This window comes from Ovis aries, chromosome 24 (assembly GCF_016772045.2).
Source record: "Ovis aries strain OAR_USU_Benz2616 breed Rambouillet chromosome 24, ARS-UI_Ramb_v3.0, whole genome shotgun sequence".
Lineage (NCBI taxonomy): Eukaryota > Metazoa > Chordata > Mammalia > Artiodactyla > Bovidae > Ovis > Ovis aries.
The window spans coordinates 8060252-8077145 of NC_056077.1; the positions used below are offsets into that span (position 1 = coordinate 8060252).

At 52.2% G+C, this 16894-nt stretch overlaps 1 protein-coding gene and 1 non-coding gene across 13 annotated transcripts in view; one reads left to right on the top strand and one right to left on the bottom strand.

Annotated features, from left to right (window-relative positions):
* The first annotated feature begins 5528 nt into the window (after positions 1-5528).
* Positions 5529-16894, top strand: part of METTL22 (methyltransferase 22, Kin17 lysine) — a 28535-nt gene continuing 17169 nt past the window's right edge. For 6 of the 12 annotated variants that reach the window (XM_042239909.2, XM_042239907.2, XM_042239908.2 and 3 more), the window contains exons 1-5: positions 5529-5614; positions 9905-10071; positions 11612-11956; positions 15474-15514; positions 15604-15748. In XM_042239909.2, the coding sequence (XP_042095843.1) occupies positions 9966-10071; positions 11612-11956; positions 15474-15514; positions 15604-15748 (637 nt within the window). In that variant the 5' untranslated portion in view covers positions 5529-5614; positions 9905-9965. Of the gene's footprint in view, positions 5725-8224; positions 8287-8339; positions 8412-8764; positions 8849-9904; positions 10072-11611; positions 11957-15473; positions 15515-15603; positions 15749-16894 lie in introns of all 12 variants that reach the window. The other 6 variants (XM_060406068.1, XM_060406067.1, XM_060406069.1 and 3 more) reach the window with 6 other exon arrangements.
* TRNAC-ACA (transfer RNA cysteine (anticodon ACA)) lies at positions 13403-13474 on the bottom strand. Its single transcript has one exon. It is a non-coding gene; the product is annotated as a tRNA-Cys (tRNA).

Below are 16894 nucleotides of genomic sequence, written 5' to 3' on the forward strand. Positions count from 1 at the left end.
TCCCCAACCTCTGGGATCTAATCCCTGACACTCTGAGATGGAGTTGATATAATAATAATAGACATAAATTCATAATAAATATCATGTGCTTGAATCATCCCAAAACCATCCTCCCAGTCCATGGGAAAATTCTCTTCCATGAAACCAGTCCCTGGTGCCAAAAACGTTAAGGACCACACAGACCATAAGAACATTTCTGCTATGTTTACGGATTCTGTGGGTCAGGATTTGGACAGAGCAACATGGGGCTGGCTTTTCCCTGCCCTGCGATGTCTAGCAAGAGGATCCTGGTAGCTGAGGTGACTCACAGCTGGGAGCTGAAAAACAAGGTCTTCAAGCATCCTTTCTAAGACATTTCCCACTGGGAGTCAAATTATGTCCCCCCTGCTCAAAGATATGTTCAAGTCCTAGCCCCAAACCTGTGAATGTGATCATATTTGTTAATAGGGTCTTTGAAAGGTGAGCAAGTAATTATGAGGTCATACTGAATTTCGTTGTTGTTGTTGTTTAGTTGCTCAGGCCTGTCGGACTCTTTGTGACCCCATGGATGGTAGCCCGCCAGGCTCCTCTATCCATGGGATTCTCCAGGCAGGAATAGTGGAGTGGGTTGCCATTTCCTTCTCCAGGGGATCGTCCCTACCCAGAGACTGAACCCATGTCTCCTGCATTGATAGGCAGGTTCTTTGCCACAGAGCCACCAGGGAAGCCCCGTAATGAATTAGGAGGCCCTGATCCAACAAGTGGTGTCCTCAGAGAAGAGACGTGGAACAGACACATGGGGAATATGGCCATGTGAAGATGAAAGAAACTGTGTCATTGAATCTAGAAGTCAGAGGTCACCAGAGTCACCAGAAGCTGGGAGAGAGGCAAGAAAGGCATTATGGACTAAATGGGTCCCCACAGATTCATATGTGGAAGCCCTAACCCCCAATGTGGCTATATTTGGAGATGGGGCCTCTAAGGAGGTAATTAAGGGTAAATGAGGTCATAAGGATGGGCCCTGATTTCATAGGATTGGTGTTCTTATAAGAAGAGATAGCAGGGCTTCCCCGGTGGTCCACTGGTGAAGACGTCACCTTCCAAAGCATGGGGTGGTGGGTTCGATCCTCGGTTTGGGAGCTGAGATAACACATGCCTTGCAGCCAAAAACCCCAAACAAAACAGATAAAAATGGCCCACATCAGAGGAAAAAAAAAAAAACAGAAGAAGAGAGATACCAGGGAGCATTCTCCCTTTCTCTCTCCTCACACACTCAAGAGAAGAAGTCACAAGAGGACACGGTGGGCTGTCTGCAGCCCAAGGGGAGATTCCGCACCAGAACCCAGCCATGCTGGCACCTTCATCCTGGACTTCCAGCCTCCAGAGCTGTTAGGAAACAGATTTCTGTTGTTTAAGCCACTCAGTCTATGGCATTTTGTTACTGCAGTTCAAGCTGATACAGGAGGATTCTTCCCGAAAGCCTTCAGGGAGAACTCAGCCCTAATGACACCTTGATTTTGGACTTCTGGCCCCCAGGACTGTGAGAAAATAAACGCATTTTGTTTTAAGCCATGAAATTGGTGAAAATTTGTTACAGCAGCCATAAATATTAATACATTTCCATTTGCAGGGCCTGGCCGGATGGTGAACAATCAATCAAGCTGAACCTATTCACCAAACGGTCTCACCCGCCCCTCTAACATGTCTGGTGTTAGGCAGAATGAACTACATACATATAAGAACTAATATAGTAGACCTTCGAACAATGCAGGGGTTGGGGGGGCACCGATTCTCTGCACAATCAAAAATTCAAATATAACTTTACAGTCTGCAGATTCAAACAACCATAGATTGTGTCATACCACAGTACTTATTTAGTGAAAAAAAAAATGCTTCTATAAGTTGACATATGATGCCCAGTTCAAACCCATGTTCAAGGATCAACTGTAATAGTCTAAAAGTACTGTGGCTATATCTTGAGTGCTCATAGCGTGCAAAGGACGATGTTAACTGTTTTACAAGCATCATCCAATTTTTCCCTTGCAGATATGGACAAATTTGGTATGAGCTGCTGATGAAAACTAGCAGCTGCTCCTGCCTCCAAGGCACTCACAACCTGGTAGAGGAGTCACAAGCACTCTGATGGGGAGAGCGGAGAGGACTGGGCAGGCCCACAGACCCATCAACATGAACTGGCAGAGGAGGAATCAGGGAAGGCTGCCAGAAAGAGGTGACCCGCAAGCAGGGTTGCCACTCTGCCAAAACTTAGTGTAGGGAGGGCCCTCAGGGCAGATCTGTTTTGGGCTTCAAGAATGAGGACGGGACAAAGTATCAGGGATCAAGGACTCCCCAGCCTCCTTCTCAAGAAGGGGTCCCAGAAACTTCTCTATAACACTCCTCTTACATTCCACTGCCTTAATCCCATTCGTTTAACCCCATGACTTCACTCTACTGCAAGGGAGGCTGGGAAATAGTTTTTAATTTAGAGGACTTTCCTGGTGGTGCTAGTGGTTAAGACTCCATGTTTCCACTGCAAGGGGCACAGGTTCAATCCCTGGTTGGGGGACTAAGGTTCCACATGTGGCCTGGTGTGGTCAAAAAAAAAAAAAAAAAAAAAAGGATGAGAAGAAAAAAATATCACAACAAAAAAAAACTGAGGGAGAGGCATGTGCCCAGCAAAATATTATACAACTATGGGAAAAGATGAGAATGGATACTGTCCATGCCTCAGGGAACAAAGGTTAACGGGGTCCAGATAGAAGAGTTTGAACTTGACCCTGAGGATTGTTAGGAATCCTGCAATGACGGGAATTCCCTCAACATCACAGTGAGGGACCCAGACCCCCAGTGGGTCTCCAGCTCCCTAACACATCCCATCCCTCTCTCTTTCCCTCTTTCATTCGACAAATTGAACTTTCTGAGCAGTTCCCATGTACCAAGAGTGCCTGGGTGGGGAGAGACAATTATTTTAAATAGGATGGTCAGGGAAGATCTCTCTGAGAAGAGGATGCCTGATCACAAGCCCAAAGGAGGTGAGGGAATGGGGCAGGGCAGATGGGTGTCCTGGGGAGATGTACCCTCAGTGAGCAGAACAGTCAGTGCAAAGCACGTGAAGGGGAACACAACTGATCAGGGTGGCTGGAAGGGAGCAGAGTTGGGTGTGAGATGGGAATCGGATGCCTTCGAGAACCCTGGCTTCCCTTTCTGCCCAAGGTAGGGATTTGAACAGAGGACAGATGTGATCTGACTTTTGTTTTTAGAAGATGACTCTGCCTGCTTAGGGGGCTTCCTGGTGACTCAGGCGGTAAAGAATCTACCTGCAATGCAGGAGACCCGGGTTCAATCCCTCAGTCAGGAAGATCCCCTGAAGAAGGCAATAGCAACCCACTCCAGCTTTCTTGCCTGGAGAATCCCCATGGACAGAGAAGTCTGGTAGGCTACACAGTCCACGGGGTCACACAGAGTGAACACGACTGAGTGGCTAACACTTCCACTTTCTGCCTGCTCTATTCTCACAAGTTTTTAAATAAAACAACTCCAGAGGTGTCTATGCCATCTTCCCCAATGACCTTCCCTCTTTGATTCAGCAAATTGAACTTTTTGAGCAGCTCCGATGTGCCAGGAGTGCCTGAGTGCCTTCCACTCAGACACTGCCTGAGAACAACCCAATCAAGACTAGAATGAGGTCTCAAGATACACAGACAACTCTCCGTGTACTGTTCTGGGCAGTTCAGGAAACAATCTGTTTCCTTTGAGAATATTTATGTTGTTTGGTCACCCTATTAACGCCGCGCCAGTTTCATCCATAAAACTTACGTTAATGCTCCGTAAGTGAAGTAAAACTGTTAGTCGCTCAGTCGTGTCTGACTCTTTGCAACTGCATGGACTGTAGCCCGCCAGACTCCTCTCTCCGTGGGATTTCCCAAGCAAGAATACTGGGGTGGGTTGCCATGCCCTGTTTCAGGAGATCTTCCCCACCAGGGATGGAACCCAGGTCTCCTGCATTGCAGGCAGATTCTTTACCGTCTGAGACATGGGGGAAGCCCAAGAATTACACATGCATGCACTCTTTACATCTGTGGTCCTATGTGTTTGGAAATTTACTCAATGTGCAACAGCTGTATCGGATTTCATTTCCTACTAGATGCCAATTAACACGGAGGTTCTTCATTCATCATGTTGGAGACTTGATGAGTGGATGAATGAATGAAGCAAGTACCAGCTATTATATTAACGAGTACTAAGAGCAAGATGACACCACACTTAGTGCACAAAGCAAAGAAGAACTAAAGAGCCTCCTGATGAAAGTGAAAAAGGAGAGTGAAAAAGTTGGCTGAAAACTCAACATTCAGAAAACTAAGATCACGGCATCCAGTCCCATCACTTCATGGCAAATAGATGGGGAAACAGTGGCAAGCAATTTTGGGGGGCTCCAAAATCACTGCAGATGGTGACTGCAGCCATGCAAGTAAAAGACACTAGCTCCTTGGAAGAAAAGTTATGACCAACCTAGCCAGCATATTAAAAAGCAGAGACATTACTTTGCCAACAAAGGGCCGTCTAGTCAGGGCTATGGTTTTTCCAGTAGTCATGTATGGATGTGAAAGTTGGACTATAAAGAAAGCTGAGCGCCAAAGAATTGATGCTTTTGAACTGCAGTGTTGGAGAAGACTCTAGAGTCCCTTGGACTGCAAGGAGATCTAACTAGTCCATCCTAAAGGAAACCAGTTCTAAATATTCATTGGAAGGACTGATGCTGAAGCTGAAGGTCCAATACTTTGGCCACCTGATGCGAAGAACTGACTCATTGGAAAAGACCCTGATGCTGGCAAAGATCGAAGGCGGGAGAAGGGGGGATGACAGAGGATGAGATGGTTGGATGGCATCACCGACTCAACAGGCATGAGTTTGAGTAAACTCCGGGAGTTGGTGATGGATAGGGAGACCTGGGGTGCTGCAGTCCATGGGGTCGCAAAGAGTCGGGCACGACTGAGCGACTTCACTTTCACTTTTCACTTTAATGCGTTGGAGAAGGAAATGGCAACCCACTTCAGTGTTCTTGCCTGGAGAATCCCAGGGACGGCGGAGCCTGGTGGGCTGCCGTCTATGGGATCGCACAGAGTCGGACACGACTGAAGTGACTTAGCAGCAGCAGCAGGGAGACCCGGGGTGCTGCAGTCCGTGGGGTCGCAAAGAGTCGGACACGACTGAGCGACTGAACTGAACTGAACAGCAAGGATAACAATAATTAACAAATATCTAGCACAGCGCAGGCTCTAGAGCCGTATTAGCCGGTTCGAATCCCAGCCTCGCCACTTAGCTGGGTGACCTAGAGCGAGTTATGTAACGGCTCCCGCACTCGCAGGTCCATCCCACCCAGGAAAGCCACTCCCGCCAAACCTGGGCAGGTGAGAGCGAACCTGCGCAGGTGAGAAACGAGCTTCTTCCGGGCTGCCCCTGACGGCAACGCTGGCGCGCACGCGCGATTCGGCAGGTGGGCGTGGCCACGAAGCGACGCACGGAAGACGGGTGCGCGGGGGTGGGGCCGCGCCTGCGCAGGCCGCTCCGCCATGGCGGCCGCCTGAGCGCCGTGGTGAGAGGCTCGGGTGTGACTTCTGGCTGCGGTCGGCGGCGGGTAAGCCCTTTGGAGGAGCGGCGGCACGGGGAAGGATGCAGGGGACCTCTTGGCACCGAACCTGGCCTTGAAGCGCGGGCTTCCCCACGGACTTGAAGCCTGGGTCCCGGGTCAGCCTCAGTTTGCATAAGCGCGCATGTCGGGGGGCGGGGGTGGAGCCCATGCCTGCCTGTGGGTTTCCGTCTGGGGTCCAGGCAGCCCCTGGGTTTTGGATTAGGAAGAGACGACGATGCTGGAGCTGTGACTCTTGATTGAGAGGGCATGCGTAGCCCGCCGGCTGGAGTCCTCGGAAGCGGCATGACAGAGGGAACGAAGAGTCCTAAGGACCGAGGACCCTGGAGCCCCCGACTCTGACCCGCGCCGTGGCCGGGGCCAAGTCTCAGGCTCCAGCCCTGGGTCTCGGCTCCGGAATTGCGCCCAGTTCCCGGCGACTTCACTTTGACTTTTCACTTTCATGCATTGGAGAAGGAACTGGCAACCCACTCCAGTGTTCTTGCCTGGAGAATCCCAGGGACGGGGGAGCCTGGTGGGCTGCTGTCTCCGGGGTCGCACAGAGTCGGACACGACTGAAGCGACGCAGCAGCAGCCCGGTCATTGATAACCCTGTGACACCTGGCAGAGAGAGAGCCTGGGAGGCAGGCAGGTGGTTCAACCCCCTAGATCCCGGCAAACTGCTTTTAGCGGGCAGCCCTGGCAGGGTTAGGATGACAGCGTCGGCGTCAGGCCCCCATAGCCTAGCAGAACCAAAGACACTTGTCAGCAACTCCTGTGAGATGAATCTGCAGCACGAAGGAGGGGGCGGAGGTCCCATCTGCATTTGGGGTGTCCTTTCCCTCCTCCCCAGTCAGGAGAGGGGACTGAAGCCCATCCAGCCTCAGATTCCCAGACCGACTGTGAGTCAGCTGTTCCTAAGTAGAGAAACTGATTATTGCCTTTTCCCATCTTCCAGCACATCCTTTAATAATTACTCTTATCAATGCTATAATGATGAAAGTGAAAGTGTGAGTCACTCAGTCGTGTCTGACTCTTTGCAACCCCGTGGACTGTAGCCCCACCAGGTTCCTCTGTCCATAGATTTCTCCAGGCAAGAATACTGGAGTGGGTAGCCATTCCCTTCTCCAGGGGATCTTCCCGACCCAGGGATCAAACCCTCTTCTCTTCTCTCTCCTGCACTGGCAGGCAAGTTCTTTACCAGCTGAGGCACAGGGGAAGTTGAGCACTTACTATGTATTGAACCCTGAAAGTGATCATTGTCTCATTTAATGCTCACGTAGACCCTGAGACGGAATTCCCAGAAATCTGGTTCTAGGAAAAGCCCCTTAAAGGGAATCCCCTTTACCTAGTACTTACTCCATTGTAGAGTGTTTCCTAGAAGGCTGGGGCATGTTGGATTTCAAAACAGAAATTTCAGGGAATCTAGATCATACCACCTGAACGCACCCGATCTCATCTGATCTCAGAAGCTAAGCAGGGTCGGGCCTGTTTGGCACTTGGACGGGAGAAATTTCAACTGCAGATTAAGAAGGGAGCCTATTTTTTTGTCTATATTTAAAAGTATTGGTGTATAACTGCAATGTATACACCAATACATCTTTCAGTCCTCAGGGAGCCAAATATGCCTTTAAAACGCATGGTTGGCCTACACTGTGTTTAGACTGGATCCTCTTTGTGGATCCATCCTAATTTTTCAGGTCCTCATTGTTTGAGGTCTTTTGCTTATGAGGCAGCAACTCTCCCCACCCACCCACCCCCCAGCATTTCTCCTCCATCACTTTCATTGACACCATGAAATCTTGCATCCGTTTATCAGATTCACCTCACAACCCACTTACTTTGTGCTGGCTTATCACGTCAGATAGAAAGGCCAGCATGGAGTGACTCTTCTATAGAAAAGGTTTGTGTTGGTGCTTTTGCTTGCCCGTGGCAAGTGCTTAAATGTAGGAACTCCAGTTATGTGGATTCAGATTATAGACTGTGGCTTATGACGATCCCATTTTCCAATTGAAGGAATGGAGGCTCAAGAGGTTTCATGACATTCGTGGGGCACACCGCTAGTGCACACATCTACCCAGATATGTCGGCGAGGGCGGTCAGACGGGGGTCAGGGATTGTGGCGAGTTTGTGTCACAAACACCTGAAACCAACCCCATGACAAGAAAATTGTGGGGTTTATTAACAGTTGCTGTGCACCAAGGACTCTGCTCAGTGCTTAACCCACAGCCTCCACATCCTACTGCCCCCCAACCCTGCAAGCTGAGAATATAGCTGAAGAAACTGATCCAGAGAGGTGAAATAATTTTCTCAGGGTCACCCATGAGGTTGGAGACCAGATTTAGCACCCGCTCCGCCCAGCATCACAGCCCTAGGCTCTGTCCACATGCTGCTGCTGTTTGATGGTTTTTGATGAGGTGGAACATTTGGATGGAGGAAGAGCCTTCCTGTTTTTCTTTTTTTTTTTTTTTTTTGGCCATGCCTAAAGGAATGTGGGATCTTAGTTCCCTGACCAGGGATCAAACTCACCCCCTGCATTAGAAGTGCAGAGTCTTAACCTCTGGACTGCCAGGGAAGTCTCAAACCTTTCTGTTTTGTTTTGTTTTTCCCACATTTTAGAAGAGTTTACTTTTGTGTGTGTATGTTGCTTTCTGCCAAACATCAGCATGAATAAGCCACAGGTATGTTTATGTCCCCTCCCTCTTGACGCTCCCTCCCCATCCCACCCCTCTAGGTTGTTACAGAGCCCCAGTTTGAGTTCCCTGAGTCATACAGCAAATTCCACTGGCTGTCTATTTTACATATGGTAATATCACCCTTTCCTTCCTCCCCTACCCCCTCCCCGCGCCCACCCCCTCCCTGCCACCGTAACCATAAGTCTGTTCTCTATGTCTCCATTGCTGCCCTGCAAATAATTTCATCAGTACCAGCTTTCAGTCGTGCCCGGACTCTGCGACCCCATGGACTGTAGCCTACCAGGCTCTTCCGTCCATGGGATTTTCCAGGCAAGAGTATTGGAGTGGGTTGCCATTTCCTTCTCCACCATATATATGCATTAGTATATAATATTTTTTTTCTGACTTACTTTGTATAATAGGCCCTAGGTTCATCCACCTCATTAGAACTGACTCAAATGTGTTTACTTTTATGGCTGAGTAGTATTCCATTGGCTCTGTGCACCACAGCTTCTCTGTCCGTTCGTCTGTCGCTGGCCATCTAGGTTGCTTCCCTGCTCTAGCTATTGTAAGTAGTATTGCAGTGAACGTTGGGGTGCATGTGTCCTTTTCAGTTTTGGTTTCCTCAGGGTGTATGCCTCGGGGTGGGATTGCTAGGTCATGTGGTGGTTTTATCCTAGTTTTTTAAGGAATCTCCAAACTGTCTTCCATAGTCCAAGCCTTCCTGTTTTTAACCACTTTGCCTCCAGCATGAGTTTCCAAATTTTAGTTACTGCTGGGTCACCTTCATAATTTTTCAAAACCTATATATCACCTGTACAATGATTCCTTTAGTTGATTTTGCTTTAAATCCACTAACTATTTTTAAAGTTTAAAAAGAAAATTTTAAAACAAATGATATGTTGGCAGCTGGCGTCAATTTCTAGGAAGAAAAACGATTATAGGGAAAAACTACTAAATATAATGTGTAAATTGTGATTAAATACTGCTTTAGGAAAAGCTAGCTGCCAGAGACATTTGACTAATGGAGAAAACTGATCGTGAACTGGGTTTTAAATGATATAAAGGAATTCTTAGTTATCTTAGGTCTGCTAATGGTCTTTTGGTTATGTAGGAGCATGTTCTTATGAGACAGACATGTTGAATTATTTAGAATTAAAATGTCATGATGTCTGGAAGGTGCTCAGTTCAGGGGAGGAAAAAAACCTAGATAGATTGATTGATCACATATGACAGTGTGAATGATCACTGAATCTAAGCAGTGGATATGTGGCTGTTTATTACACTGTGCCCTCAACTTGCTAGTATTTGAAATTCTTCATAATGAAAAGGTTGGAAAAAATAGAAAGGGTAGGAAAACTGTTTTCAGTATAAATGGAAATGTGGACCCCTTGCCATAAATAAAAGGTCACTATGAAAGTCAGCACAGTGTGAAACAGAGTGGCAGTTCTGTGTATCATCTTGCCAGGGCCCTGAGACTCTCCTGCAGGATTATGAGAGGACTCGAAAGGGAAGCCTTTCTTCCAGGGTGACCGGGAGCGCTCTGCCCCCGGGGTGGGTCGTTCACACCGCTCCCCGCCCCACCCCAGGAGCTGCTGTTTAAGGACTTGCTCTCGCCCCTCAGGTGCTGCTGTCCATGGTCACCGTGGAGCCCGGGCCCATGGTCACCGGCTCCCGCGCCGGCCATGGACGAGATCACCTTCAGAAGCGACACCGTGCTGTCAGACGTCCACCTGTACACCCCGAACCAGAGGCACCTCATGGTGCGGCTGAACGGCATGGGGCAGCCTGGTAAGGAGCCCACTGTGTTTCCTGCGTCCTCACAGAAAGGACGGGGGGGACTGGCTTGTCTGACTTACCCTCGCACCACTTCTTAGGAGCCCCTGTCTCACGGAGCAAGCCCCTGAGCTTTCCCGAGCACCTGCCGTGTGCCAGGCCTGATGCGATGCTGGGAAAGTGGAAGGAATGGGCAGAACTCTGCCCTCCGGAGCCCACGGACCAGTCGGGGAGAGCTGGCCTCTACCAGGCTGGCGCCGCCCACCAGGGCTCCCTGGTTTTCTTCCCACACACCCTCCCCCACTCCTCTAGCCCAAGGGATCTTTTCTTCCTTTCTTTTTAATATTTACTTTTACTTAATTATTTGGCTGCGCCAGGTCTAAGTTGCAGCACACAGGTTCTTTGCTCTTCTTTGCCACATGTGGGATCTAGTTCCCTGACCAGGGATCGAACTGGGACCCTCTGCACTCAGAGTGCAGAATCTTAGCCACTGGATCACCAAGGAAGTGCCCCAGGGGATCTTTTGAAAAATGCAGATCACACCACCGCCCAGATTCAGACCCTCCGGTGGCTTCCCGTGCTCTCAGAATGAAACCAGAGTCCTTACCTTGGCCTTTGAGGCCCGGCCCGGCCCCTGCCCGAGTGCCCACACCGCTCTCTCCCCCCATCAATGCCCAGCAGCCACTTCCAGGTCCTTCTGTCCCTCACAGCAGGCACACACCTTCCTCTCTGAGCACCTTTGCGCCTGCTCTTCCTGTACCCGGAACATTCCCCCTCCCGGGACCTCCCTGGCCGCCTTCCCCAGCTCCTGTCACCCTGTGTTTGCTTATTGCTCTGTCACAGTTGGTCACTCTCCCTTTCCCTCGTGTCCCCGTTTGGATTCCAGGATTCAGGGAACTGGCTCGGGACAGATGAGCTACTTGCCCCGGGGGGTCAGACAGCAGAGGCGGGGAGGACTCTGGCCCAGGACTGCCCACTCAAATCCTGGCACCTCCTCCCTCCAGCCTGGCACCGTACTCTTACCAAAACCTGTCCCAGTGACTCTGTGGGCCCCAGGTGGTGAGGGCCTGGCATCCATGTCCCAGCCTGCAGACCTCAAGGCAGGATGGTACAGCAAGGAGGGCAGTAGCCCAGGGGTCGGGGAGACTGGATTTGGATCCTGCCTCAGCCATACCCACAGCTGTGTGACCGTGGTTGGCTCATGTAACCTCTGAGCCTCAGTTTCCTCGTCTGTAAGATGGAGCACCACTGTTGTGTTCACGGCCGCTGTGCGGCGTCAATGAGAGCACGTGAGCTGAGTGCCTGCAGCGTAGGCAGAGCGCAGCTGCTCTGAAGGCCGCAGCTTCACGGCCGAGTCACACGGGCCTTCTCTGCTGCCATCACGACGTCCCCACCTGGCGTGAACAGAGCTCCCTCTGCTGTGCAGTAGGACCTTATTTGTCTCCTCCCCTCTCCGCTGGCCCAGCCTTTAAAACTCTTTCCAGATGGAAATTGAGGAAAGGAAATACAAAAGGAGACAGTGTAGAAATACTCTACTTGTGTGTTTCGTTTTCAGTCTTCCTGTCCCAGTTCAAGCTTCTGTGGGACCGAGACTCTCAGACTGACTCAGGGGCCAAGGGTGGTGACCACACAGAGGGGACCCCTCCCACTGGCGCCGTCTGCAGCCGCATGGGGGCCTCCCTCCAGGCGGGGGCCGGCACCATCACCCCAGAGGGGTTGGAGGCTCAGCTGGACGAGGATGGGGACTTGGACGTCGTGAGAAGACCCCGGGCTGCCTCCGCCTCCGAGCCACTGGGGCCTCCGAGAGACAAGGTACATCCCACGATTCTAACACAGGAGGAAGACGACGTCCTGGGAGACGAAGCCCCGGAGAGCAGCCCCTACAATGTCATCAAAATAGGTAAAGGGCCACTCACCTGCCGCCAGGGCAGCGCCACAGTGGGTCAGGGCACACAGCCCCCTGAGCGCAGCCCAGTCCAGCCATCGCAGGGCAGGCCGGGTCAGCGGGACCCGAGCGCGGACACTGGAGCCCACCGGGAAGCGCGCCAAAAGGTGGTCTGATCCCCCTTCTCCTCCAGCCTCCTCAGTGGCTCCCATTGCCCTCAGGACACAGTCCGTGTGCTCAGCTCAGCTTTGCCCGCCTCCCCAGCCTCAGTTCCCACCACCGCCCACCCTCTCACTTTCCTTGCGCTTCCTCACCTGCACGCCTCTGCTCAAGTGAACCGCCGTCCCGGAGGGCCTGCCCCTGCCCTGATTCCCTGGCTGACAAGTTCCCGGTTGTCGTAGTCCGAGTCCCAGCTAGGCAGTCAGTTGTTCCAGAAGCCTGCTGCCGCCGCTGCCACCTGCATCAACATTCTGAGCCCATGCAGCCGCCCGGCTGTGGGTCGGGGTTATCGGTGGACGACTGGGCCAGCAGGGGCGGGCAGCAGGGAGACCTGGCAGATTGCAGAGCCAGATTGGGGCAGAGGAAGACGAAGAGGGAAGTAGATCCGTAGTCAACCTGGAGGAGCGGGTGGGCCGATCAGATGGCCGTGGGAGTGGGAGCTAGAAGCTGGGGGGGCAGGGCAGACACAGCGGCGGGAGAGGCGGGGCGGAAGGGGGTCTCAGCAGGCCCTCAGGCAGGGCCCAGAGCGTCCATACTGCCCGGGGTCAGGGCAGAGGGTGTTGGCCGAGCAGGGATTTTGATCTCTGGAAATGTCAAGAGTGGAAAGCGGCCAGGACAGGAAGTCAGCCGGTAGTGATGAGGCACCTGTTGTGTTTTGATGAATCACCTCACGTGGTCTTCACAGCCCCTCTAGGGCGTGGTTCAGATGAGGAGGTAACAGGCTCGAGGCCCTGCAGTATGGGGCCAGTAAGGGAGGCTCTGAACCCATGTGGACCGTCTCCACAGGCAGGGCTCCGGCCACCCCAGCCCTGCTCGTCTGCGGGGAGGAGCTCTGATTTGAATCTGTTCACTGAGATCCAGAGTCCAGGTGGTGCCTGGGGTCCCAGGTAAAGGCCTCCCTCGATACTGGCCCAGGTCGGGGGCTTGGGGTCCACTGAACTCTCTCAAAAACCCTAATAGAACAGCCACGCTGATGGCAGCCCGGTCAGCAGCCCAGCGGACAGTGACCGAGCGCCTGCAGGTTTCCGGCCAGCTGGGTCTGGATCCCTCGGTGGGGACCCTTCTCTGTCTTCTGTGGATTGTCTCTAGTCCCTGTGGCCTTCCCAGGGATGAAAGTGAAGTCGCTCAGTCATGTCCGACTCTTTGCAACCCCATGGACTGCAGCCTACAACGCTCCTCCATCCATGAGATTTTCCGGGCAAGACTACAGGAGTGGGTTGCCATTTCCTTCTCCAGAGGATCTTCCCAACCCAGGGATCGAACCTGGGTCTCCCGCATTGTAGGCAGATGCTTTACCATCTGAGCCACCAGGGAAGTCCAAGGGATGAGATTCCCATTTCACAGAGGAGGGAGCTTGCCCAGGTCACACAGCTAGTCAGCAGCAGAGCCTTCACTCACACCAGGTGTGTCCGACACCACCGCCCATGTTCCCTACCCACGTCGTGTGATCAGAACATTGGAAAGTTCTGTTGTCAAAAATCTAACATTACTCGTGGACCAGCTAGGAATTCACAGACACAAGGTTCTAAGTAAATTATGAGCATTTCCCCCACTTTATAGATAAAGAACTGGGACCCAAAGAGAAAGCAGAAGAGGCAGGGCTGGAGCTTGGGCTGTTGGATCTCAAGCCACTTGCCTTTTCCATTGGCCTGTGACTCAGGCAAGTACTGTAACATCAGAGTTCAGTTTCCTCTTCTGTGAAATGGGTATAATCTCCCCTGGTTGTAAGAAACAGAGGGAGCTGGCCCACATAGAGCTCTTAGCACAGTGCCTGGCGCATAGTAGGTGCTCAATAAACATGAGCTGCCATCAGGTTTCATTCCTGAGGATCAATCTGAGTGCGGAGGAGGGAGATAGCTGAGGAGGAGAGTCTGGGTTCCCACAGGTCTGGAGACTGTCCTGCCGGCCGGGCACCCCTCAGACACTGAGACTATTTGCCTCGCCCCCTTTGCTAACGCTGGGGTTTCTCATGGAGCTTCCCAGGTGGCTCAGTGGTAAAGAATCTGCCTGCCAATGCAGGAGATTTGGGTTTGATCCCTGGGTCAGGAAGATGCCCTGGAGGAGGAAATGGCAACCCATTTCATTATTCTTACCTGAAAAATCCCCTGGACAGAGGAGCTTGGCGGGCAGCAGTCCATGGGGTCACAAAGATTTGGACACAACTGAGCGACTGAGTACGCATGAAAAGTTCCTTGGGCTGGGCTTTTATGCTCTCATGAGGCCACTGGGATTAAGTATAAACTGGCTTTCCCGTGAATCAGGAGCTCCCCACCCTTGACCCTGGTTAGGGAGGCCTTTGAGCCCACGAATGAGGTGATATTATTTCTGCATCTTGTGAAGGAGCAAACCATGGCTCTGGTCCTGAGAAGGTCAGTGACTCATGCCACCAGCCAGATCCGTGACTGAGCCTGGGTCACCCTCAGGTCTGTGAGTTCAGTCCACGTTCTCGCTCAAGGGAAGCCAAGCACCCCTTCAATGCAGCCGAAGGCAAAACTTAAGTCCACGGGACCTCTGGGAGAAAAGACCAGGCTCAGACTACTGAGATCCCCATGGAAGGGTGCCCCTGGCTTGGCCAGGCAGACTGGAAGGAGGCAAAGAAAGATGGGATGAGGCCCCTCTCGGGGGACCCAAGTCACAGCAGGGACAGTGGGTCAGGGGCCGTGCAGGGGCCACAGAGACTGGGAGGAGGTGGGGTGGGGTCTTGGGACTGAAGGTCCAAGGCAACTGGAGAAGAGAGTCCCCCGGGAAGGCCCCTTCTCACACACACACTCAGACACGCGCGCACCGCTTCAGCCTCGCTGTCTCTTCTCTCACGCTTGCTCCCTGCTCCTGGTTTGGTGGGGGTCGAGCTGCCCTGCTGTGCGTGTGTCCTGGCATTTGATTTGCTGGCCGTCACCATCTCGCTTCAAGACGCAAGGGCCGGCTCTCCTCTAACAGGAAGAATGTTCGCCGTCACTCTTTCTCCTTGATCTCGTAGTTCTGTCCGCCATCCCGACCCCAGCAACCGACACTAGATTGTGTTCTGTGTTTGAGCATACTTTGAGTGGAGTGTGGGGTATGTGTTCGTGGTTAAGTCGGGCCAAGTCCTCTTGTGACTGGTGTGTGCAGGCTTCAGTGATCTGAAGGAGAGGAATGCTCATCCCACCCTGGAGGCTGGTGGAGGGCCGCGTGGCCTGTGTTTCAGCTGCTGTTTGGAACGCCCGCCTCCAGCCCCCGTCCCACCGTGTCGGCCACCTCCCCCGCACCCCATCTGTGTTCTGTCCAGCCCTGTTTTCATGGTGGCCCTTTCTCTCTTGGTTTCCGCCCCCTCCAGAGCACACCATGGCCACCCCCCTGGAGGATGTTGGCAAGCAGGTGGGTAGGTCCCGTCCACTCCCCGTGGCCCTGCAGGGTCTCTTGATTGCCTCCGGTCACCCGCCGTTCCTGCCCCCTCTCCCCTCCAGGTATGGCGGGGTGCCCTACTCCTGGCAGACTACATCCTGTTCCAGCGAGACCTCTTCCAGGGTCGCACGGTGTTGGAGCTTGGGGCGGGCACCGGGCTGGCCAGCATCATTGCAGCCACCGTGGCGCAGACTGTGTACTGTACAGGTAATGCCCCGCCATCCCAGGCTGGGGGGAGCATTCTCTCCACAAAGGGTGTGCTGACTGGATAAAAAACGGAGGGAGGGAGACTGGGAATCTGACCTTGGCAGCTCTTGATTCAGCCCTCCTCCTTGGCTGGTTTTCTCCACCCTCTGCTGTTTTCCCAGCAATCCTAGGGTGCAGGACCAGCAGCTTGACTGGTACCTGTGCTCACACCCCCTCAAGAGAGTAAACATCTCAGGAAATCAGGAAGAATGTGCCTCTAATAAGGCTTAAAGATGGGTTTCCCAGATAGCATTAGTGGTAAAGAACCCCCCTGCCAACACAGGAGACATGAGAGACACAGGTTCAGTCCCTGGGTCGGGAAGATCCCCTGGAGGAGAGACTGGCAATCCACTCCAGTATTCTTGCCTAGAGAATCCCCATGGACAGAGGAGCCTGGTGGGCTACAGTTGCAGAGCTGGACATGACTGAAGTGACTTAATATAAGGCTTCAGTTCAGTCACTCAGTCGTGTCTGACTCTTTGAGACCCCAGGAACCATAGCACACCAGGCCTCCCTGTCCATCACCAACTCCCGGAGTTCACTCAAACTCATGTCCATTGAGTCGGTGATGCCATCCAGCCATCTCATCCTCTGTCGTCCCCTTCTCCTCCTGCCCTCAATCTTTCCCAGCATCAGGGTCTTTTCAAATGAGTCAGCTCTTTGCACCAGGTAGCCAAAGTATTGGAGTTTCAGCTTTAGCATCAGTCCTTCCAATGAACCCTCAGGACTGATCTCCTTTAGGATGGACTGATCTCCTTTAGGATGGACTGGTTGGATCTCCTTGCAGTCCAAGGGACTCTCAAGTCTCCTGCAGCACCACAGGCTTAAAGACTGTTTGTTTGTTTTTTTTCCTGATTATGGAAATCTTGCCTACGCTCTGTGGAAAATTTGTAGAACAGCAAATAAATTTCGTCATAATTTCACAAGCCCCAGATAGTGTCAACAGTGTGCAGGTCACTGCATGCCAGACATGGGAAACCTGGGGTGAATGAAGCAGATGAAGTCGCTGTACGCGGGAGGCTTCGGAGTCTATTTTTTAACTGTGTAAATTATTTTTTACAGCCTTTTCCTTTGTGTGTACATGTTCCCAAATAACTTAGATCAAAC